The 25,690-nt window shown below is 41.6% G+C and overlaps 1 protein-coding gene across 2 annotated transcripts in view; it reads right to left on the reverse strand.

Annotated features, from left to right (window-relative positions):
- The window catches only part of FRS3 (fibroblast growth factor receptor substrate 3), a 65,431-nt gene that overhangs the window by 31,197 nt on the left and 8,544 nt on the right, over positions 1-25,690 (reverse strand). For both annotated transcript variants that reach the window (XM_077295289.1, XM_077295290.1), the window contains exons 2-6: positions 14,379-14,514; positions 6,772-6,854; positions 4,631-4,817; positions 1,384-1,545; positions 889-1,040 (exon numbers count right to left, since the gene is read on the reverse strand). In XM_077295289.1, coding sequence (XP_077151404.1) covers positions 889-1,040; positions 1,384-1,545; positions 4,631-4,817; positions 6,772-6,831 — 561 coding nt within the window. In that variant the 5' untranslated portion in view covers positions 6,832-6,854; positions 14,379-14,514. The remainder of the gene's footprint in view (positions 1-888; positions 1,041-1,383; positions 1,546-4,630; positions 4,818-6,771; positions 6,855-14,378; positions 14,515-25,690) is intronic.

Genomic DNA, 25,690 nt, shown 5'->3' on the forward strand with positions numbered 1-25,690 from the left:
TCTGTGAAGAGCACAGGGCGCAAGTGGCGAATTTGCCAATCCTGGTGTTCTGTGGCAAATGCCAAGGGTCCTGCACGGTGTTGGGCTGTGAGCACAACCCCCATCTGTGGACGTCGGGCACTCAGACCATCCTCATGGAGTCGGTTTCTAACCGTTTGTGCAGACACATGCACATTTGTGGCCTGCTGGAGGTCATTTTGCAGGGCTCTGGCAGTGCTCCTCCTGTTCCTCCTTGCACAAAGGCTGAGGTAGCGGTCCTGCTGCTGGGTTGTGCCCTCCTATGGCCCCATGTCTCCTGGTGTACTGGCCTGTCTCCTGGTAGCGCCTCCAGCCTCTGAACACTACACTGACAGACACAGCAAACCACAGCACAGCTCGCATTGATGTGCCATCCTGGATGAGCTGCACTCCCTGAGCTACTTGTGTGGGTTGTAGAGTCCGTCTCATGCTACCACGAATGTGAAAGCACAACCAACATTCAAAAGTGACCAAAACATCAGCCAGAAACATTGGTACTGAGATGTGGTCTGTGGTCCCCACATGCAGAACCACTCCTTTATTGAGTGCTTCTTGATAATTGCCAATAATTTCCATCTGTTGTCTATTCCATTTGCACAACAGCATGTGAAATTGATTGTCAAACAGTGTTGCTTCCTAAGTGGACAGTTTGATTTCACAGAAGTTTGATTTACTTGGAGTTATATTCTGTTGTTTAAGTGTTCCCTTTATTTTTTTGAGCAGTGTATTTTCTCAGGACTGTATATTAGAGAACGATTGGAGTGATTATTTCAGTAAACAGAAATGTAAAACAAATGTAGAACATCCTTATACAAATTTCTGTTCTGTAGTAATATATTGCTATACAGCGTTATCTAAAAGAGTAGATACCTGATCATCTGGAGTTATTATGCCATGTGTAGAATCCTCCCCAACAGATTGGTGCCTCAAGTTTCCCATTGATGGGTGATGTGCTGAAGGGTATGAAGGACCATCCCGTGGAAAATTGTGGAAACCATTTGGAAAACCGGTGTATCCTAGAGCTTAAAAGGGAGAAAAATATCAGCTCACCTTCTCAATGGATACCATGCATGGAAACCTGCAGTGCCACATTTAGGAAACCATTTGTAGAAGTAGAAAAATATCCAGTGTGTTGAATAAAATAAAGAAGTCTTAATTGAAGAATTAAAAAGTCGCACCAGTGTACATAGGCAGAAAAGGCGTGCAAATCTAGCATAATGGTTTTGAAATTTAATCCTTATTCATTGCAATGCATTCTGCCGAATATGTAGATGTCAGGAATTTACAAGTAGTAGAAGAAAACATCTTGTGTGGTCAGTAAATATTATATATTTAAGAAAAAAGAAAAAATGCATTTTTATATACCGCCAGAGGTCTGTGGTGTTCGGGGCATTTCCATTTCAGCTGGGTGGCCAGTTCTTGTGATCATGACTGGCTCTTCAACAACGCTGATGCTGTTACGCTGCATAAGTTCCTGCAACAGGTTGAAAATTTCTTCTGCTCGAGAACATTTAAATGCGAATATCCCTAAAAGGAAATACAGGAAAATTTCAAGAGGTTTTAACAGAAGCAGATTTCTTATTGACCATTAAAATCTGGTCATGGGATCTTGGCACCACATCCTCAACATTAAAGCTAATTGAATGTGCCATGGCACCACTATGCGCGTCATGTTCCCTTCACGGTTTATGAATATGGCTCACAAACTAACTTCTCTATATCAGACACACAAGTCAATTACTTTAAGGGGTTAGTCATTTACCTCTCATACTGTCACAAGTACTGCACCAATCAACAGCAGACGTTTTTCCCCCCCACTATCTGGAGTACAGAGTCATTACTGCACCCGTTTACTTTTGTTGACACCATCCCCTTTGTTTTCTTTGGATCACAACAGACACTGGGCTTTTCTGTAGCGTCAGCTGCAGGCTAAATCAGTTCCCAGCGTGCCTTGCGCTCCTTTGAGAGGCGCTGGGTTGTTCGGGGACCCTCACCACCACCACCACAGATAAGGTTCGGGGTCCATACATATTTCTTACCATTCCACGAATAATCCATTTGTCCCACGAAGAGACCAACTCTGCTTCAGCTGGATTGCTTGGCTGAGCAGTGGTATGATGCGACTGCTCTGCTCTGAACCCAGGAAACACTAAGCTGAGCATGACCTGCGGTGGGGTCATTGAGGTTACCAGTAGGCAGCCATTCACAGGTTCAGTCTGTGTCTCCAGCATTCACGATTGAGTGGTCGCATCATGCCACTGCTCAGCCATGCAATTCAGATGGAGCAAGGTTGGCCTCTTCATGGGACAAATGGATTATTGGCGTACCGGTGAGGAATATGGTGTTTTATTAGTTTTAATTTTACAGTAATAAATGGATAAAAAGAGGATGCGGAGTGTTTATTTCAAATAAATGAGTTTCTCTGGGTGTCTTTATTGAATTTTTACTATTGGGTTAGTAATGGGCGTGTCTTATAGACTTTGTTCCATTACTAACCTCTGTGCTTGATGTCAACTGAAATTACGAAACTGACATCAGCCCCACAGATATTACCCCACTTGCCACTGCGGCAGAATTGGCGCATCTACACTGTGTTCCAAATTATTATGCACATAGAGTTTAGGAGTGAGAAGGTTAGAATTTTTTTGTTTGTCATTTAAACTTATTGATGGTGATGTGTGTCAGGGCTCTTTATATCACTGAAAGCAATTGCAGATACCTGTGCAAATTAGTTTGGCCGGTGTGTCCAAATAAAGGCAAGACTACTTAAGAAAGCTGTTCCACATTATTAAGCAGCCTACATTTATTGCCAAACTGGGAAAGAAAAAGGATGTGTCGGCTGCTGAGAAGCAACAAATTGTGGAGTATTTAGGTCAAGGCATGACTACAATCAACATTGCCAAGACACTTCATCGTGATCATCGCACAATCAAGAAGTATGTAGCTGATTTCCAGCACACACGTGTGCGTGCTGATAAGGAAAAAATTGAGGACTCTTTCCAACAGGCAATTGTGTAAGGTTAAAAGAGCAGCTGAAAAAATGCCTTGTCATAGCAGCAGACAAGTTTTTGAAGCTGCTGGTGCCTCCAAAGTCCCCAGAACAACAAGATGCAGGGTCCTTCAGAGGTTTGCAGCTGTGCGTAAGCCATCCTGTCGACCACCTCTATCCACTGCAACAAGCAGAAACGGCTCCAGTGGGCCAAACAATACATGAAGACTGACTTCCAAACTGTTTTGTTCACCGATGAGTGCCGTGCAATGCTCGATGGTCCAGATGGATGGAGTGGAGGATGGCTGGTTGATGGACACCCCATGAAAACACGGCTAAGGCACCAACAAGGAGGCGGTGGAGTAATGTTTTGGGCTGGAATCATGGGGAGAGAGATTGGATTTATGATCCCTGAAGGGGTAAAGATGAACTCCATAATCTATGTGGAGTTTCTAAAACAACCTGCCATCGTTCAAGAGGAAGAACTGTGCTTTCTGCAGCAATATCATTTTCATGCATGATAATGCACTGTCTCATGCTCCAAAAAACACATCTGCATCTCTGGCTGCTATGGGCATAAAAGAGGACAAACTTATGGTGTGGCCACCATCTTCCCCTGACCTCAACCCCATTGAGAACCTCTGGAGCATCATCAAAAGGAGTGTCTATGATGGCGGGAGGCAGTTCACATCTAAGCAACAGCTCTGGGAGAGTATTCTGTCCACATGCAAAACAATCAAAGCAGAAACCATCCAAAAACTGACAAATTCAATGGACGAGAGAGTTCAGAAGCTTCTTTTGAACAAGGGGTCCTATGTGCAAATGTAACATCACCTAGCATAAAGTTTTCACTTGAAAACTGTTTGATTTCATTTTGAAATAAGCTGATAATGCTTATAACCTCACAATTGACCATTTTTTTGGTCAAAATAAAAAAAAAGGTTGAAAACTCTGCTGTGCATAATAATTTGGAACATGCATTTTGAGTGTTTATTTTTTTTAAAAAGATACTGTTTTCATAGGCAGTTTTTTCCAAAACATTGCAATTATACTAGTAGATGACTGGAAAATAACAATGACTGCAATTCAGATAGGTAAATTAGAGAAAATATGAGGAAATATTATTTGCATAATAATTTGGAACACAGTGTAATAGACACAATTTTGGGGGGCGGTTCAGGCTACTATTTTAAGGCTAGGGAGGGCCAAAATCCATGGCCCCTTCCCAGGATGAGAATACCAGACCCCAGCAGTCCGCTTTAGCTTGGCTGGTTGTCAAACCTAGGGGGGAACCCACGGTAGTGGGTTTATTTTTTTCATTATTTATTTAAATAATTTAAAAAAACAGTTGTGGGACCCCTCTATTTTTGATAGCCAGCCAATGTAAAACTGACAGCTGAGGGCTGGTATTCTCAGACTGGGAAGGGTTCATGGATATTGCTTTGAAAAAAGGGTATTTCTAAGCGAAAGACAAAACTATAAGAGTAATTTTACCAAGACATGTACAGCAGACATAGAACAGCGTAATAAAATAGAAATGTCCCTAGCACACAAAGTTAGTAGAGAAAAAAATATCATGTGAATGTGCCCTTATCAGCTTATGGCTCTTGAGCAGAAACATACCCTGCCCAGTTTGACATCGTCGGCCACTTTCAAAAGAGAAGAGATTAGAATCATATCCATAGCGCCGCAAGCACAGGTATGGCCATCTCACAGCATCCCGTTTCCTGGTGTGTAAAACCAGCTCAGTCTGTGTTAGCTCCATAATTCCGGAGCCCAACTCTGTCCCCTCATCATCTACATTGGTTACCTGCAAGAAAATTGATGGTGTTCAACTGATATGGAGTTCACTTTTTTTTTTCCCTACTGTGTTTGGCTACTTTCACACTAGCGTCGTACGACGCACGTCGTAATGTGACGTTGCGACGTACCGACGCATACTGTGAAAGCGCCGCACAACGGGGGCAGCGGATGCAGTTTTTCCACGCATCCGCTGCCCCATTGTGAGCTCCGGGAAGGAAATGCTGGACACGACGCACCAAAAAACGTTACATGCAACGTTTTTTTGTGCCGACGGTCCGACGCAACACGACACAACCGTCGCACGACGGTTGCGACGTGTGGCAATGCGCCGCTAATGTTAGTCTATGGAGAAAAAACGCATCCTGCAAGTAATTTTGCAGGATGCGGTTTTTTTCCAAAACGACGCATTGCAACGTGCGTCGTACGACGCTAGTGTGAAAGAGGCCTTAGCCCCTTCGTCTTGCTTCAATACATTTGGTTAGATAGCAATAAATATCGTACAGATGAAAAGTACAACTGCCTACAAAGACAAAACAGTAGCACAATTTTGAAAGCAGTTAAAGGGGTTTTCCAGAACTTATTTTTTGGCTACAAGGTTAAGAAATAATAGGCAGGTAGTAAGCAACTGCGGGGAAGATCTCTGCCAGCTCAGCTGCCAATTCCCCTTCTCTATGTCACCTCTTGTGAACAGAGCAGCTCTTAGTCAGCGGGCTCCCAGGAGTTCCCTGCAGGATGACATAATCAGAAATGCCCCGTCAACAGAGCAGAGCAGCAGAGAAGAAGTTGCTCTGTCAACGTGACATCAGTGGAAACAGGGGAACCGCTGTCAGGAGTAGAAAACGTAGCTAGAAAGTTAGCAACTACCTGCCGGTTAGTTCTTAGTCACATACGCAAAAATACTAAAAGTCACAGATAACCCATTTAAATGCCCGACAGTAGATGAGCTATTGCAAACATAATCGAGTTATCTTTTAATCATGTTAACCACAATTTATAAATAGCTGACGTACAATAACTAGCAAATACAGTTAGTGCAGTAAAAAGGTAAATAAAAGGCCTTAGGTGGTTATAACTTTGCATGTGTCTACAATTAAAATTGTTAAAGAGAATTGGTCACCATGAAAATGCAGTGTAATATATAGGTGTAAGCTGTGTACCAGGGTGGACTCCAGCAAGTCCCAAATAAGACTAACACCAGTTAAACCACTGAAAACACTTTACTTACATATGTTGATAGATGTGACCGTAAAGAGGAGAATCACTCAAAGAAGAAACCCTTGTGCTATACAGTGTTGAACTGCAATATGTGCCAACTATACTCACTATATCATTGCCTACTGGCAGTGCCTGAAATGGCACCATGCAACATGCATAGTTTTAGGAGAAATAATTTAGTATAACTAGTATTTTAATCATTTAATTCTCTGCTCTTTCTGGGATTTTCAGTCCGGTGGGCGATTCCAATCAGTGACTGACCACCTTCTTTGTGTAAGTGTTCATATAGATAAAGCCCACTGGACCAAAAATCCCGGACAGCAGAGGTTTTGATTATTAGAAATCATTAATTATATCCTGTATTTTAACAAAACTATAAACCAATCTGTTCCACCCCTGCTCTATAACATGGAGTTTGCAGATTGGATGGCATTTTCATGGTGAAAGGTTCTTTTTAAACATCCCTGAAATCCTATAAAAATAATTATCATCAAGCTATGCAATTAATAAAATTTAATTATACAATATTTAATTCTGAAGCCAGTTTATTTTGTCATCTTCAACTTCACCCAAAAATGGATAACTCCTCAGTCATGGTTATTTTCCTATTTAGATGCCAATTTTCCACTTAAATGTTCCTTTTAAATTTAGAGGCAGTTTTTAAGAAATTTAGCGGTCAACTCATTAATTTTTATTTGTTCAAAAAGCACAACTCTACTGCACACTTTGGTGAGACAGTAATTTACTTTGAACTTGGTTGGATGATTTTCTGGGAGCCCGTCTCGACAGCTGCAGCAGCTTCCCATGATATCAGCACATCAGTTTTCCTCTAAAATCAAGAAGTACAAAAAATAAAGTTAACTTTTACAAGAATTATCTCTGTCTTAAGATTTTTATGCAGTTTCATAATAATGATGGTTAAGGGGGTTTTATGGTGAGAACAAGTTATCACCCATCTAGCGATTGTTGATTGGAGGGGGTCCGACTGCAGACACCTTCCACTGATCGGCAGAATGGTGAATTTTCACCCAGTCAAAATACAGCATCAGTGCGCATGCCAAATTTCTTGGGATAAAAGTGCCCTGACAAGAATACAAGGTCTCCATTCTGAGTTTGGTGTGGGTAACAGTAGTAATCAGTAAGTGATTATCTATTCCATGGGTTGGTGGTATACCAGTGAAAACAAAATTGGATTTTGAAAGGAGCAGTAGGGTGCTTGCTCACAGCACTGCAAAAAGAGTTAAAATGGGTCTTGTAATTGGAACTGGTCTTGGTACCCCTATTCAAATGATTGTTAGGAGTACATGTGATCTTATGTTTTTTACCTTTTGTGTAAATACAGGGTTTTGTTTTTTTTACAACTAATTTTAACCCCATCTCACCAGAGCCAGTTGTTTTTTTTACTCTCCCTCCGAAAGTTTCTGTATGCATTGCAGGTGAGGGCTTGATTTTTTGCAAGACTAGTTTACACCATACATTGCAGAAAAAAAACAAAACAAAACAGAACACAAATGAACTAAACATTCAGAAAGGGGTCAGTACGATTAAGGCTGTACTAAATACAGACAGTAATACACAAGTTGGTGTTAAACAAAAAACTAAAATTATATATATTGATTTGTCGCAAATCGCCAAGTACTGTAAAGCCTCCAATAGCACTGAAAAGAAATGTATGACAGTGAAGACTTCTAGGACTGTATCCAAGCTCTTTTCAAGCTCTAAACACAAACACAATCTTAGTAAAGTCAAAGTGACCGCAACATATATGGCTTTATTATGCGGATGCCGGCTGAGCCAGTGTTGATACACAGGAGGTGGACTCAGAAGAAGTCATGACATTTTGACAAATGAGGTTTGAAGAATTATCCCTTTTTTGGGGAGTAGCAACAGTCTTGTTGTTTGAAAAGTGAAGCAATGGCTTTTTATCATCTGGGTATCTTCAAGCAAGGCTGAGCACATGATCGTCATTTCCCGAAAAACAGTGAAAGTGGTGCAACAGTGACTGCCACTTTAGCAACTTAACCAGGTGGGAGTTGAGTTGGCAGACAAGCAGATTGTTGTTGGAGCGAATGGATGGTTCTTGCCACAATCAGGTATGGATATATGAAGAGAACATCATAGGATCTCTGACCCAAGATAGCTTATTCCAGAGAAAATGGATAGGGCTGATGCACACTGTATTAAGGTACAATTGCCAGATGAAGTGTATTGGATTTTCACTTTATAATCTTCAAGCTCAATTCATTATTGATTTGTGCCTTTTTTGTCTAGTTTACAGTGTGTTTCACCTGCTTTTCATTTGCACCTTTTTTTTTTTTTTTTTTTTTTTTTATTTACGCCTTTTATTAAGACCGATTTATGTTTTCATCTAGTTTTTTTGTTCAATGTTTTCCAACGTTAGCACGTTTCAGGTTTCAAGATGTTTTTACGTGATCAATTAATTGTGACATTGTAAAATGAGGAGCGGCTGTATTCATGTCGCCCCCTCCCAGGTGATTTGGCATAATTTTTGTGATATTTTAATGGAACATGTGACTTTTGCACTAAAAAGTCATTAGGCTTTTGGAAAAGGCAATCCACCAAAATGCCAAAATCGTTACTCCACGCCACTTTTGTATCAACAGTTTCCCATTTGTCTTGTGCAGCAAACTGGTGGGGCCGTTAAAAGAAGGGTGAATATACACTATTACCCCAACCCAAAAACCAATAATATGATTGTTTAGCCCTTTAAAAGATAAGCCAGTCAGTTCCTTTATGACCCCCAAAGCACTGCTCCAGCAGTGAAAAATCACGATTTGAAGTTATATCTGGAAGTGTAAAGGTGTGCAACAATTCACTTCTAGCGTATTAGCCTGACACTAGATTTCCTACCTTGTAGTTCCCTCCCATAGCTGATTGACAAGGCATTTTCTTTGGTACATAGCCACTGACTTGTAAAATCAGCCTTAGGAAGGTGATGTTAGGCAAGAAATATATTGTGAGACTGAGAATTTAGGACTGCATTGTCACACCCCAATTCACAACTTCAAAATTCAATTTAAAGTTTGACAGCTTTCCTTTATTTAACACTGCTTAATTTTTTCTATCGTATATAGCTTATCTTTGTAACATGGTTTAGGACACAAGGATTGTTTTGCAAAAGATATAAGAAATGTCAATATGAATATTTCCCTGCAAATTATCGGATCTGGCTATTTGAAGGCGAGGAAGTAGAGAACCTCCAAATGTGAGATTGAATTATAATGGTGGTCTGGGCGCAGTTTACTATATATCCCAGGTCCCATCTACCATACAGAATTCCGTCCCCGGTCGTCAGTCCACCTGCTGACTTCTGTTCATTTACATTTAGAATTACTAGGAAAGGCAGAGCCGAGCTATGTTTTCTCCTTCTGCTAATAGATTAGTGATCTTAATCTGCAAATGCTACTCTGTTGAAGCATAAGGCAGAAGATAATTCATCTGCCCTATGTGCAGACTGCTATACTTATGTAGATGGCAGAAGATAAAAAATTGGTTAGGCAGGGTACTGTACAGAAGCAGACAGTGCACAGAAGCAGAAAGTGAATTCAACATCAAGATTAGCTTGATGGTATCTAAAAGTGAGGTAAATCAGGAACAGAGAGAATCAGAGTGGTTTAACAGCATCAATGATAACAGGAATTAGAGCTACCCAGCTAATAGAGGCAGGCACCTCCTGTACAACATGGTAAGGAATCTGTAGTGTGTTTTGCAGACTTTACTCCTGAAACTATACCACATCTGACATGTAAAGCAAGATACTAATACATTTACCCTTTTATACAGTACGAGGAAACCTGTCACATCCGATAACTCTAGCCACGGCAAATCTATGTAGCGCGAGCTGTCAAAGTGCCAGGCATACTTACAGCTGGCGCTCACTGTGTCCTCAGCGGTGACTGTAGCCACTCCTTGCATGCCTCTATGACTGAAAGCTGGCGGTTCCCTGGAGGAATAAGGCTCGTTTTCTCCTGGTAGCCATGCTTTCAGTAAGCCAGAAAGACAAGACTGTAATGCTATTAACCTGCAAATTAACCCTATATTTGCAGATTAATAGCGCTTAGGGACATGGTAGATTGCCTTAAAGATTAGGGTATGTGCACACGTCCGGATTTCTTGCAGAAATTTCCTGAAGAAAACCGGAAATTTTCTGCAAGAAATCCGCATTTTTTTTTTGCGGTTTTTTTTAGCATTCTGCAAGCGTAATTAGCTTGCAGAATGCTAAAGTTTTCCAAGCAATCTGTAGCATCGCTTGGAAAACTGACTGACAAGTTGGTCACACTGTTTGACAAGTGTGACCAACTTTTTACTATAGATGCTGCTTATGCAGCATCTATAGTAAAAGATAGAATGTTTAAAAATAATAAAAAAAATAAAAAAATGGTTATACTCACCCTCTGCAGACAGCCGATCTCAGCGGCGTCCGTTCCTATAGATGCCGGTGTGGTTCAGGACCTTCGATGACGTCGCGGCTTGTGATTGGTCACGTGAGTCACATGAGCGGTCACGCGACCAATCACAAGACAGCGACGTCACCACAGGTCCTGAACCACACCATCTATAGGAACGGAAGAGAGAGCATGCACCGGAGAGGCGGGAACACTTCGGGAGACATTAGAGGGTGAGTATATCACTATTTTTTATTTTAATTCTTTTTTTTTTACCAATTATATGGTGCCCAGTCCGTGGAGGAGAGTCTCCTCTCCTCCACCCTGGGTACCAACCGCACATAATCTGCTTACTTCCCGCATGGTGGGCACAGCCCCGTGCGGGAAGTAAGCAGATCAATGCACTCCTAGGTGTGCGGAATCCCCGCAATTCCGCATTTTTAATGAACATGTTGCTTTTTTTTCCGCGATGCGATTTTTTCGCGGAAAAAAATGCAACATTTGCACAAAAAATGCGGAATACCCTGTAAATAATAGGAGGCATATGTAAGCGTTTTTTTCGCGTTTTTATCACGTTTTTATAGCGAAACAACGCGAAAAAAACGCGAAAAATCCTGAACGTGTGCACATGGCCTAAGCCTTCCTTATCAGTCTGATTACAAGTAGTTTCTTGATGCAATCAAAATTATTCAACTACCTTTAGCAAACTAGGCTTATTAGCAAAATGTACAAACTTCCTGCTGTTTGCAATAACCAAGAAGAATTTGAATACCTTAACCTAATATAACAAGTGGTTTTCATCACATTTATCTTAAAATACCATTTGTAATGACTGTTGCAGGCTTAATTATTCATCCTTGTCATGACACACATTCTTAGTACTTAGTAGAGGGCCACTTTGGCCACTGTGACCTGCTACAAACATGATGCACAGCCAGAAACCAACTTCTATCAGCATTCCTGAAAATGGTTAGTTCATTTCTGGTGGGCAATGGCCTCCAGTTCACAAATATTTTTGAGTTGTCTAGAGTGTGGTTCAAATTGAGAAGTAAAAAAAAGAGATGTAAAAACATATCAAGATATCAAAAAGAATTGAATATTCCTAGAGATAGAGTTGGAAATAAAGTTGGCAAATTCAAATTTAAAGAAACACTGACTAAACTATTTGGAAATGGCAGAAAGAGGAAGCCATCGCCGATGCAAGTGACCAAAAAAACTCAAATAACTGCGCTGTTTACAGTGAATCAAGGCAGTGGGTCAGTGACACTCTGGGGCTACTTTGCCTCCTTTGACACTGGAAACTTGTAGTGTGTAGAAGAAAATATGGATTCAATCATGTATCAGGAAATCCTAGGATAAAATGTCAAGCCTTCTGTGAGGAAGCTGAAGTTTAGACATAATAGGACCTTCCAACAGTGATCACAAGCATACCTCAATGCCCACTAAGGCTCCAATTCAGAAGTCCTGGAGGTTTCTGGACTAGAAACCCAAAGAAAATATTTGGGAGGATTTGAAAATGGTGATTGCAGACAGCAAAACCAAGAATGTTTGAGAACTGGAGGCTCTTACTCATGAGAAATGAGAGTTCTCAAGAACGTTGCCAGAAGCTGGTGTGCAAAAAAAGTGCAACAGGTCATGAAAGCCAAAAGGGTTCACTAAGTAGAAAAGACTCTTGTTATGAAGGAGTTGAATTATTTGGAGACCTAAAGCTATAGTCACTAAATGTGGCATTTTTCGTTAAACTTGGAGAAACCACTTGTTATATTAGCTGTGTCGAGCTATTTAAATCATTCTTGTTTCATTGGTTTAAACTAAATTTTGGATGGGGGATGAAAGATTTATAAAGCCAACACATTTGTTGAAGTATATGGACACAGCTGGGGAAATATTTTGCATTCTATGCTTTCATTTTTGGTTGAAGAGGTTTTTTTTTTTTTTTTATTTTTTTTTAAATCAGCTATAATGGTTCACGAGCTCTTTTAATGACATGGTATTTTACCCTTTATCTTCTCAAGAACACTTCTATGCTAATTTATGACCACATGAAAAAAGTTCACCATCACTGCACAAGAAAGGTTAACATGGCTTCTGTAAAATGGCTTTGAATGGCACACATATGTCAGATAGCTGTGAGCTTGTCTGTTAGGGCGTGGAGTGGGTATTCCACTATAATTTCTTGCTAGCGAAATAAAAAGAGGAAAATTGAACTGAGCTCCAAAATGTTTATAACCAGGAGAACTTACTGAGGAATCCACGGGCCTTTGGTTGTATAACGTCCATGGGGACTAGCACCTATGATTAGGACCAGTCAGTGAATGGTGAGCAATTATAGCAAGAATCAATGCAGAATGGAGACATCTCAGTATAACACTGGAGCACGTGGCTGAGTTAGTAGGATAGGCTGATCAAAAGGTGAGTGGACATTTCTTCCATCTGAAGAGAGCACGAGCCTGAAGATCTGGAATGGAACTTTGCTAAAAGAAAAACCCCCGATTTGGCCTCTACTAACCTTTCCAAGATCTTCAAGCAAAACCAGAGAGAGAAAAGAGATTAAACTGCAGAAAGGAGGGCCAGTGGTCTTATGTGATATCTAGTCCTGTTTGACAGTTCTACCAAGTAGGGAGGCAACCCTTGACCGGCTCCATGGCTTATGAAATCCTGGCTTATTACCCAACAAACAGGAAGAAAGCTTTATCAGGAGGAGGGGTATTGGTACACATTAAAAAGTAGTGATATCATCGGCAGACTGCAGCAGGGTAATGGACGTTCTCAGGCGAAGCAGGTTGACTTGGACTGGCAAATATGAAATTTACATTTGCAAAATTAGTAAATGAAACATAAGCATATATTTGACAGGGCTCCTCATTTTTAGACTGTGAAAAAAATGGACAAGGGAATTAACTCGCTAAGGGTAACTGAAGATTTTGGACGGTTTTTAGAGAACAGCCTTCTAGGAAATGGCAGAACCTTCAGTTGTCGAGCATAAGGGCTTGTTTCCACTTGCGAGAAACACGTCCGTGTCTCGCATGTGGAAACCAAGCTCTGGCTCCGGCACTTTGGAGCGGAGCTGTGCAGCTCCATGTGTTCCTATGCGGCCGCACTCTCCGCTCCCAAGTGCCGGCACCAGAGCTTGGTTTCCACATGCGAGACACGGACGTGTTTCTCGCAAATGGAAACAAGCCCTTAAGATATTACACACAAAGCAGCTGAGCATCAACACATCTGTAGCACAGATCGCCAAAGCAAGATGGGATTATTTTTAAAGGGAACCTGTCAGCTGAATTTGGCGGGACAGGTTTGCGGTCATATGGGCGGGGTTTTCGGGTGTTTGATTCACCCTTTCCTTACCCGCTGGCTGCATGCTGGCCGCAATATTTGATTGAAGTTCATGCTCTGTCCTCCGTAGTAGACGCCTGTGCAAGGCAATCTTGCCTTGCGCACGCGCAGTATGCTTTGCCCATCTGCAGGCAAAGCCGAAAAGCATTAGTGCGCATGCGCCGGCGCACTATGTCCGAGGACAGAGCATGAACTTCAATCAAATATTGCGGCCAGCATGCAGCCAGCGGGTAAGGAAAGGGTGAATCAAACACCCGAAAACCCCGCCCATATGACCGCAAACCTGTCCCGCCAAATTCAGCTGACAGGTTCCCTTTAAGGGGGAAAAATAAAAAAAATAAAAAATACACAAGGGACCTGCTAGCCCTCACAGCAGCATTCAGATTAAGAGGAAGAATGACCGATGCAGTAGTCTTACTTCTGTCACCCAAGGCAAACAACCAATTTGTAAGTGGCAGTCAGGCAGGTATTACTACTGCAGCTGCTGCTGCTACAGAGGAAATGTACATAGTGACCATTCAAATAACTGGCCATTCATGTAATATAAGGATAGTCAGACCCCAAAAATATTTGTTTGTCATTTAGATATTAATAGACTAAGACTTTTTTACCTTAATGAGGCCATGGATGAAGAATATTCTTAGAATTCAGGGCCCATAAGTGCCACTTCGCTGCACCATCTCTCTGCTTTACGACATGGAACCAAAGAGGCCAGAAGAGGCTACATGCCATCAATCCACATATCACCTGTCAGGAAGAAAACAAAGATCCATACAGTTATACACTTAGTGAAAAAAATTATATTTTGCAGCAGAGAGGGAGGAAACCAACCTAGGCTCTTCAAGAGGCCTAGGCAGACATATAATAATAATAATAATCTTCATTTATATAACGCCAACATATTCCGCAGCGCTTTACAGTTTAACAGTTTCAAAAGCAAATCATTTCTCCCTGGTTGGAGTCAAGGATGGATAACAAATGTAGAATTTAGGAAACACCTCAACCTAGAAGGCACTCTGCTTCTTTGTAGCCTAGCAAGCCTTCTTTGCTCCTGTAGGTGCCAGTAGCAAATGTCTATGAAACCGTAGCCCCTGGAAGCTGTGCACAACTGGTTGGACAGTCATAGGCCCTTGCTCACAGCTTTAGTTTAGACATAGGGTTTACTCTGCTAGGAAACCAGCACCTGTAATCTCTGTGAATCCTGGCTGTAGGAAATTCAAGGGAACCAGTCACCTCCAGAAACATTACTTACCTGGACATATAGTTGCAGACTTTAGGTAAATCATGTAAGCCAGGTTTACTGGAACTGTGGCTACAGGGAGAAAATTAAGTCTTAAGGTACCATCACATTAAGCGACGCTGCAGCGATACAGACAACTATGCCGATCGCTGCAGCGTCGCGGTTTGGTCGCTGGAGAGCTGTCACACAGACAGCTCTCCAGCGACCAACGATGCCGAGGTCCCCGGGTAACCAGGGTAAACATCGGGTTGCTAAGCGCAGGGCCGCGCTTAGTAACCCGATGTTTACCCTGGTTATCAGTGTAAAATGTAAAAAAACAAACAGTACATACTCACCTTCGCGTCCCCCGTAGTCCGCTTCCTGCACTGACTGAGTGCCGGCCCTAACAGCAGAGCGGTGACGTCACCGCTGTGCTGTGCTTTCACTTTACGGCCGGCGCTCAGTCAGTGCAGGAAGCGGACGCCCGGGGACGCGAAGGCGAGTATGTACTGTTTGTTTTTTTACATTTTACACTGGTAACCAGGGTAAACATCGGGTTACTAAGCGCGGCCCTGCGCTTAGTAACCCGATATTTACCCTGGTTACCATTGTAAAACATCGCTGGTATCGTTGCTTTTGCTGTCAAACACAACGATACACGGCGATCTGACGACCAAATAAAGTTCTGAACTTTAACCAACGACCAGCGATATCACAGCAGGATCCTGATCGCTGCTGCCTGTCAAACTCAACGATATCGCTAGCCAGGACGCTGCAACGTCACGGATCGCTAGCGATATCGTTTAGTGTGAAGGTACCTTTACTCTTCAAATAGACAATTGCTTCCAGTCATTGAGGCGGTGCAGAGAGTGATTGCAATTATCGCTCATTATAGAATTACTCCTCATCACATTGATTCTTAGCCTGTTTTGCAGTGTGTGCTTGCAGAGCAAGTATCAATGAGCTGGGGAGGGTTTTAATTTACAAGCCACATCTGATATAAAGTGACTTGCTAAAGTATTCACCCCCTTAGCTTTGTACCCATAATGTTATATTACAATCTGTGTTTAAATAATTTTTTAATCGGATTAGTGGGTGATGCACCAGCACTAATAGTCTAAATTGGTGAAATGAGAAAAATATAGGAATAAATTAAAGAAGTTGTTCACTATTTGAACAACTTCTCATGTCCCTTGCTTGGCCACCATAAAATAATAAAGCATATACTCACCTCCCATGATGGCGCTGTCCCTGCTGTGTCGGCATTCCCATGCTGTTGTTGTGACCTGTGACGCCGGCGCCCAATCAGCGCTGGCAACACTGTCCCATCTTGTCGAATTGAGCAGGAAGAGAGTCTGAGATCAGCTGCAGCCCGGACTTCAACTTCATAATCCATTTATCTGAAAGCTGGAACAGTAACAACAGCATTGATAGGGTGCTGGCGTCACAACAGAAGCACTGGAGCCCGAAGACGAGTGCCAACACCGCGAGAACGGCGCTGCCACGGGAGGCGAGTATCGGTTTTATTATTTTATGGGGGCCAAACATTTGGACCAAGGGGTTGTCCTAGTGGTGGAATACCCCTTTAAATTTATGGGATCAAATAAGTAAAAATTGGCATGTGTACTATATTCACACCTTTTGCTATGAAGCCTCCAAAAATTTCTGGTACAAGCAATTACCTTCAAAAGTCACATGCTTAGTGAAAGGAAGTTTGCAATCTAAGTGTCACATGGTCTGTCAGTATATACGCACCTATTGGCCACATAGGCTGCAACACCATTAAGCAATAGGCAGTACTAAACTAACAACACCATGAAGAGCAAGGAGATCTCCAAATAGTCAGGGACAAAGTTGTTGACAAGTATAAGTCGGGGTTGGGTTATAAAAAAAAATAAAAAATCTCAATCTCAGATGATTCCCTGGAGCACCAAACACATTATCATCAAAATCACTTTGTACCACAACACACCTGCCAAGAGAGGCCGCCCACCAAAACTCAGCCCGATCAAGCAGGACATTAATCAGAGAGGTAGCAAATGGTAACACTGAAGGAGCTGCTGAATCCCAAGCAGAGACTGGAGTATCTGTCCAGACCACAATAAGCAGTACACTCCATAGAGGTGGCCTTTTTGAAAGAGTGGGCAAAAAAAAAAAAAGCCTTTACTTACATACCAAAATTGTATGGATCATTTTGAGTTTGCTAAAAAAAACTGTGGGAAACTCCCCAAATGTATGGAGGCAGGTGCTGTGGTCAGATGAGACTAAATTTGAACTTTTTGGCCACCAAAGTAAATGTTATGTCTGGTGCCAAACCAACACAGCTTATTACCCCAATAACGCCATCCCCACAGTGAAACATGGTGGTGGCAGCAACATGCTGTGGTGATGCTTTTAGGCAGCAGGGACAGAGAAAATGGTCAGAGTCAAGGGGAAGATTGATGGTGCGAAACACATGGATATTCTTGAACAAAACCTGTTTCAGTCTGTCAGCGATTTGAGACTGGAGCGGAGGTTCACCTTCCAACAAGACAATGCAGTACTGCTAAAGCAACACTCGATTGGTTTAACCCCTTTCTGACATTGGACGTACTATCCCGTCGAGGTGGGGTGGGCCCGTATGACCACCGACGGGATAGTACGTCCAGCGCGATCGGCCGCACTCACGGGGGGAGCGCGGCCGATCGCGGCCGGGTGTCAGCTGCCTATCGCAGCTGACCTCCGGCACTATGTGCCAGGAGCGGTCACGGACCGCCCCCGGCACATTAACCCCTGGCACACCGCGATCAAACATGATCGCAGTGTGTCGGCGGTACAGGGAAACATCACGCAGGGAGGGGGCTCCCTGCGGGCTTCCCTGAGACGATCGGTACAAGGGAATGTACTCACCTTGTACTGAGCATCTTCTCCCTGCAGTCCCCGGATCCAAAATGGCCGCGGGGCTGCATCCGGGTCCTGCAGGGAGTACTTCCGGGTCAGGAGCAGGCTGCAGCTGCAGCTCTGTAAGCCTGCAGCGATGAGTGAGATCGCCGATCTCACAGAGTGCTATGCAAACTGTAAGATCGGCGATCTGTGATGTCCCCCCCGGGACAAAGTAAAAAAAAAAAAATTCCACATGTGTAAAAAAAAAAAAAAAAAAAATTCCTAAATAAAGAAAAAAAAAAAATATTCCCATAAATACATTTCTTTATCTAAAAAAAAAACAAAAAAACAATAAAAGTACACATATTTAGTATCGCCGCGTCCGTAATGACCCAACCTATAAAACTGTCCCACTAGTTAACCCCTTCAGTGAACACCGTAAGAAAGAAAAAAAAAAAGAGCCAAAAAACAACGCTTTATTATCATACCGCCAAACAAAAAGTGGAATAACACACGATCAAAAAGACGGATATAAATAACCATGGTACCGCTGAAAACGTCATCTTGTCCCGCAAAAACGAGCCGCCACACAGCATCATAAGCAAAAAAATAAAAAAGTTATAGTCCTCAGAATAAAGCGATGCCAAAATAATTATTTTTTCTATAAAATAGCTTTTATCGTATAAAAGCGCCAAAACAAAAAAAATGATATAAATGAGATATCGCTGTAATCGTACTGACCCGACGAATAAAACTGCTTTATCAATTTTACCAAACGCGGAACGGTATAAACGCCTCCCCCAAAAGAAATTCATGAATAGCTGGTTTTTGGTCATTCGGCCTCACAAAAATCGGAATAAAAACGGTCACATGTCCGAAAATGTTACCAATAAAAACGTCAACTCGTCCCGCAAAAAACAAGACCTCACATGACTCTGTGGACCAAAATATGGAAAAATTATAGGTCTCAAAATGTGGAGACACAAAAACTTTTTTGCTATAAAAAAGCGTCTTTTAGTGTGTGACAGCTGCCAATCATAAAAAATCCGATATAAAAAATGCTATAAAAGTAAATCAAACCCCCCATTTTTTTAATTTTATTATTTTTCCCTAACTAAGGGGGTGATGACCCCCTTAGTTAGGGAAAAATAATAAAATTAAAAAAATGTATTTATTTCCATTTTCCCATTAGGGCTAGGGTTACGGCTAGGGTTAGGGTTGGGGCTAGGGTTAGGGCTAGGGTTGGGGCTAGGGTTAGGGTTGGGGCTAGGGTTAGGGCTGGGGTTAGGGTTGGGGCTAAAGTTAGGGTTTGGATTACATTTACGGTTGGTATTAGGGTTGGGATTAGAATTAGGGGTGTGTCAGGGTTAGGGGTGTGGTTAGGGTTACCGTTGGGATTAAGGTTAGGGGTGTTGTTGGATTAGGGTTTCAGGTAGAATTGGGGAGTTTCCACTGTTCAGGCACATCAGGGGCTCTCCAAACGTGACATGGCGTCCGATCTCAATTCCAGCCAATTCTGCGTTGAAAAAGTAAAACAGTGCTCCTTCCCTTCCGAGCTCTCCCGTGCGCCAAAACAGGGGTTTACCCCAACATATGGGGTATCAGCGTACTCGGGACAAATTGGACAACAACTTTTGGGGTCCAAGTTCTCTTTTTATCCTTGGGAAAATAAAAATTTGGGGGGTTAAAAATCATTTTTGTGGGAAAAATAAGATTTTTTATTTTCACGGCTCTGCGTTATAAACTGTAGTGAAACACTTGGGGGTTCAAAGTTCTCACAACACATCTAGATAAGTTCCTTGGGAGGTCTAGTTTCCAAAATGGTGTCACTTGTGGGGGGTTTTAATGTTTAGGCACATCAGGGGCTCTCCAAACGCAACATGACGTCCCATCTTAATTCCAGTCAATTTTGCATTGAAAAGTAAAATGGCGCTCCTTCACTTCAGAGCTCTGCTATGCTCCCAAACAGTGGTTTACCTCCACATATGGGGTATCAGCGTACTCAGGACAACTTGCACAACAACTTTTCTGGTCTAATTTCTTCTCTTACCCCTGGGAAAATAAAAAATTGGGGGCGAAAAGATCATTTTTGTGAAAAAATATGATTATTTTTTTTACGGCTCTGCACTATAAACTTCTGTGAATCACTTGTTGGGTCAAAGTGCTCACCACACATCTAGATAAGTTCCTTAAGGGGTTTACTTTCCAAAATGGTGTCACTTGTGGTGGGTTTCAATGTTTAGGCACATCAGGGGCTCTCCAAATGCAACATGGCGTCCCATCTCAATTCCAGTCAATTTTGCATTGAAAAGTCAAATGGCGCTCCTTTCCTTCCGAGCTCTGCCATGCGCCCAAACAGTGGTTTACCCCCACATATGGGGTATCAGCGTACTCAGGACAAATTGTACAACAACTTTGGGGGTCCATTTTCTCCTGTTACCCTTGGTAAAATAAAACAAATTGGAGCTGAAATAAATTGTGTGAAAAAAAGTTAAATGTTCATTTTTATTTAAACATTCCAAAACTTCCTGTGAAACACCTGAAGGGTTAATAAACTTCTTGAATGTGGTTTTGAGTACCTTGAGGGGTGCAGTTTTTAGAATGGTGTCACACTTGGGTATTTTCTATCATATAGACCCTTCAAAATGACTTCAAATGAGATGCGGTCCCTAAAAAAAAATGGTGTTGTAAAAATGAGAAATTGCTGGTCAACTTTTAACCCTTATAACTCCCTAACAAAAAAAAATGTTGGTTCCAAAATTGTGCTGATGTAAAGTAGACATGTGGGAAATGTTACTTATTAAGTATTTTGCGTGACATATTTCTGTGATTTAAGGGCATAAAAATTCAAAGTTGGAAAATTGCGAAATTTTCAAAATTTTTGCCAAATTTCAGTTTTTTTCTCAAATAAACGCAAGTTATATCGAATAAATTTTACCACTAACATGAAGTACAATATGTCACAAGAAAACAGTGTCAGAATTGCCAAGATCCGTTGAAGCGTTCCAGAGTTACAACCTCATAAAGGGACAGTGGTCAGAATTGTAAAAATTGGCCTGGTCATTAACGTGCAAACCACCCTTGGGGGTGAAGGGGTTAAGGGTAACCATGTACATGTTCTGGAGGGGGCTAGTCAAAGCCCAGACCTTAATCCCATTTAGAATCTGTGATTAGACTTGAAGAGATGTTTCCTCTAGTGAACAGCAAACTCGAAGGAGCTAGAGCAGTTTTGCCTTAATGAATGGTCAAAATTCCCAGTGGCAAGATGTGGAAAGCTCAGAGACTTATCCAAAGCAACTTGCAGCTGTAACTGCCTCATAAGGAGGCTATACAAAGTAATGACTTTAGGGGGATGAACAGTTATGAACACTAAAGTAAAGTTATTTTGTTCTATTAGTTTTTTGCTTCACAATAAAAGGAAAACTAAATGTTCACAGTTGTAGGAATGTGAACTGATGCAAACCCTCAATACAACTGTGAAATTTCAGGTGGTAAGGTAACAAAACAAGAAAAATGCCAAGGGGGTGAATACCTTCGCAAGCCATTGTAAAAGGTATAGGCGTTACTAATAGGCTGTAAGCCAGACACTATGCACTACACGTATTTGCACAAGTCTTTTCCGTGTGCATGTATTGTATAATACTAGGCTACCACCCGTTCTATGGATGGTAGGTGTGTGAGTAGTTTCTTCAGTATTCTCCATCGGTTCCGCCTCTATCATTGGGGTCTTCTACAGTGGTGTTCAAAAGTCCTGCATAGGCATAGGATTAATTGATTCTTCAAGTTTTAAATGTTTTCTGTCGAATATCTTCGATGCTAATATGACATATTATATATGGTTTTGTTCAGAGTACAATTTTGCATTCTCTCCCTGTAATATTTTTAGCTTTTGAAGCAGTTTTGCCTGAAATTATTGCAACAATATGGGAATTGAAAGCACAACTAAATATTGTACAGCTTCAGATCCAAAATTAGCCAATCATAGATGAGGTTCTTGTGACCAATCATAACCTGGATATGGCAGTCAATCAACATTGCATTACATTGCATCACATCTGCTGCTTTGTTTGTTTGTTTTAGCTGATGGTCTATCTAGTGAATCATACTGTAGAGTTTTATGATGGGAGCCTTCAGATTTTTGTCAGCGGAGAATTGTGGGCATTGAAATATTTAAAATGGAGGAAGGAGGAGTGGGAAAAAGTGCTATTTAGTGATGAAAGCACTTTTTGCATTTTAGGAAATGATGGCAAGTCTTATGTGAGAAGGTTCCCACATGAAGAGTACAAGCCAGAGTGTTTGAGCTTCTCTGTGAAACATCCAATGAAAGTAATGGTCTGGGGCTGTATGGCAGCCAATGGTGTTGGAAGGCTTCATATTGTGGAGGGTATGGTTAATGCAAAAAAATACATAGACATCCTTAATAAGAAAATGCTGCCTTCTGCTCAACACCTGTTTTCAGGGGATTATACCTTCTAGGATGATAATGCTCCTTGTCACAGAGCTAAGACAGTAACGGAATGGAAAAAAAAAAAAAAGAACAAGGTGGCTACTATTTACTGGCCAGCTCAGTCCCCGGACCTCAATCCAATTGAAAATTTGTGGCACAAGGTATCATTAGCGATATCTAGAAAACAGCCAAGGACCAAGAGTGAGTTGATTGAGGCTCTGATACAGGCCTGGAACCACATCATCACTCGTGAACATCTGCAGAAGCTTGTTCACTCAATACCACAGAGATGCAAGCTGGTGCTCAAGAGCAAAGGCTGGCCAATAAAGTATTAGAAGCTAAAGATGCACTCTAAAGGCCCTTTTCAGGACTCTGAATTAAATAAAAAATAATAAATCTTAAAAAGTAAAATTTAAGTCTGTGTGAACTTGCATTGGAAGTTAATGAACTTAGAAACCTGTTCACCATTCAACACACTGTACTGGTGTAGGTATGGTTATGCTGTAAAAAAAATTATCAAAAATGCGCATACCATAACAATTTATACACTTGGGACATTCAAAAATGAGTATGGCATACAATGAGGGATTACAAAAACATATATGTTCCACCAGTTTCACTGTAGAGATGCAGAAGTATGAAACATATAGTTTCCTTCACGCCTATGCAGGACTTTTGAACACCATTGTACTTCCTGTAGTACATTACTATTGTGATCTGCTGTGGGTGAATACAGTTGCAACTTGTGTGGTACATTGCATGCAGTTTTATCATACTGGTGATTACCTTGAGAGAACATAAAAGTATGTAATTTGCAATCACGAGATCGCACAACCCAATGACAGAAGGTAAGGAAGAACTAAATAGTGTAATGCATGTGTAGTTGCGGGTCTTATATACATATATATTTATTATGTTTTGTTTTATTTCGGTAGGTGAGGTGAGGGTGGGACTAGTTACAAAATGAATTTATATTTCAAAAAAAAAAAAAATTATATATATATATATATATATATATATATATATATATATATATATATATATATATATATATATATATATATATATAATGTGGTACTCTCAATTCCATGGGATAGGCGGAAACTTCTAAGTGTGATAATACCCTTTGAAATGATTAATTTAAAACATCTCCCGGGGAAAAAAATATTTCTATTACTGGTAATCCTTTCTTAATATCCATGTAGGGTGGCATATTATTATTATTATTATTATTATTATTTTTTACATAGCACCATCAATTCCATGGTGCTGTACATTAGAAGGGGTTACATCAAAATACAAATATCACTTACAGTAAGCAAACTAACAATGATAGACTGATACAGAGGGAAGAGGACCCTGCCCCTGTGGGCTTACACTCTACAGGATGGTGGGGAAGGAGACAGTAGGTAGAGGGTTGCAGGAGCTCCGATGGTGTTGAGGTGGCCGTGTGGTCATTACAGGTTGTAAGCTAGGTATAGTGCAAGTATTAAAATACTTACCAATCGCTGCTGTCTTTGGTTTCCATGGTCGCTCTGGCCCTCTTCTGGAAAAACCTGACTGATCTTTAGTTTTGCCAGACCATACAGCGTCTGTGTGGGGTAGTGCAGCTTTCTCAACTTAAGCCGATGGGAACCAGAAGGCGGCTCCATTGATTTACATTAAGAAAGTGACTTCCGGCGCACTCAAAGCTTAGTGAGGGAACTGGTCAGACTGGAGGTCACATGGGCCAGAAGAGGACTGAAGCAGCCCTAGAAGAAGACAGAGATCGGTAAGTATTTTAATGCACTTACCCCAATACTTTCTAAAGCTATATGTAGTGTATGTACCCACGATCAGGCTGTAGCAGAGTTTTGGACGCAGCATATTATCACTGCATCCAAAACGCTGCATTCTAATCACGCAGGTAAATCTGCATGTGTTCACTGAAGCGTGCGTATTTACCAAATGTAATAAATGGCTATGGGTGAGACAATGCAGCAGAGAATAGCGTTTCCATTGCAAACAATTGGCATGCTGCAGCTTGTAAACCGGGTGAGTTAACGCAGCGTCAAATAGAAGCACAGTGGGCATGGGATTTATAGAAATCTCATCCACTGCACTTGTAACCTAGAAAACTGCATTTTGAACATAGCACAGGTGAGCGGCATCTAAAACGCTGCTAGTCCAGGTCGTGGGCACATGGGGGAGAGAAATGGAAGAGATTCTTTAATCATTCATCATGTGCATGAGCCACTGTAAAGCAGAATCCAGGAATGCAAACAATCAAGGTTTCTACTGAAGGACCGCAAGTAGAGATCTTGAAAACCCATGAAGAATTAAAAAGTACTATGCAGCCAAAAAATAGAATTATTCTTACCGTTAATTCGGTTTCTAGGAGCCTTCCACAACAGCCTCAGGAGATTGTCTCCATACCCTAATGGGGGACAGGAAGCACAAGAGGTTAAAAAGCCCCTCCCACCTCCCATTAACCAGTGACTTACAACTGAACCCATAGCACCAGTTACCTTTTAGGTTCTCAGAAAAAATATCCAAGAACATCGGGAGGGAATTAACGCTGTCGTGGAAGGCTCCTAGAAACCGAATTAACAGTAAGAATAATTCTATTTTCTCTAGTTGCCTTCCACGACAGCCTCAGGAGGAATGCCAACCAATTCTGTATTTAGGGAGGGACCACAGCCTGGAGAACTTTCCGGCCAAAGACTAGATCCCGGTTGGACCAGAAGTCCAATCTATAATGTTTAATGAATGTGTGTAGAGAAGACCATGTTGCAGCCCTGCAAATCTGCTCCGTGGATGCACCTGCCCTTTCAGCCCAGGAGACGGAGGTAGATCTGGTGGAATGAGCCTTTAGGCCTGCAGGTACCACGACATTCTGAGCTAAATATGCTTCAAATATGGCCTTTTTTATCCAGTTGGCAATAGTACTCTTCGCTACTTTTTGCCTTTGTTTCGGCCAGATAAATGAACGAAGATATTTTGGTCAATTCTGAAAGCTTTAGTTTGTTCCAAATAGTGTAAAACTATACGACGTACATCCAAAGTATGGAATCTATGTTCTTCCGGATTTGTGGGATTGTGACAGAACGATGGAAGGACTATATCCTGTGATCGGTGAAACTCTGACACCACCTTTGGAAGAAAACATGGATCAGGTCGGAACACAATGGAATCGTCCCTTATGCTGAGATAAGGTTCTTTGATTGAAAGGGCTTGTATTTCCCCCACTCGTCTTGCAGTGGATATGGCAACTAAGAAGGCGGTCTTGCAGGACAGCAGCTGCAAGGAACAAGAGGATAGTGGCTCAAATGGAGGAGCCGTAAGGCCCTTTAGGACTATGTTTAAGTCCCATGATGGCACAAAGATTTGTTGCTTTGGATGATGCCTTGATGCTG

This window comes from Ranitomeya variabilis, chromosome 3 (genome assembly GCF_051348905.1).
Source record: "Ranitomeya variabilis isolate aRanVar5 chromosome 3, aRanVar5.hap1, whole genome shotgun sequence".
Taxonomy (NCBI): domain Eukaryota; kingdom Metazoa; phylum Chordata; class Amphibia; order Anura; family Dendrobatidae; genus Ranitomeya; species Ranitomeya variabilis.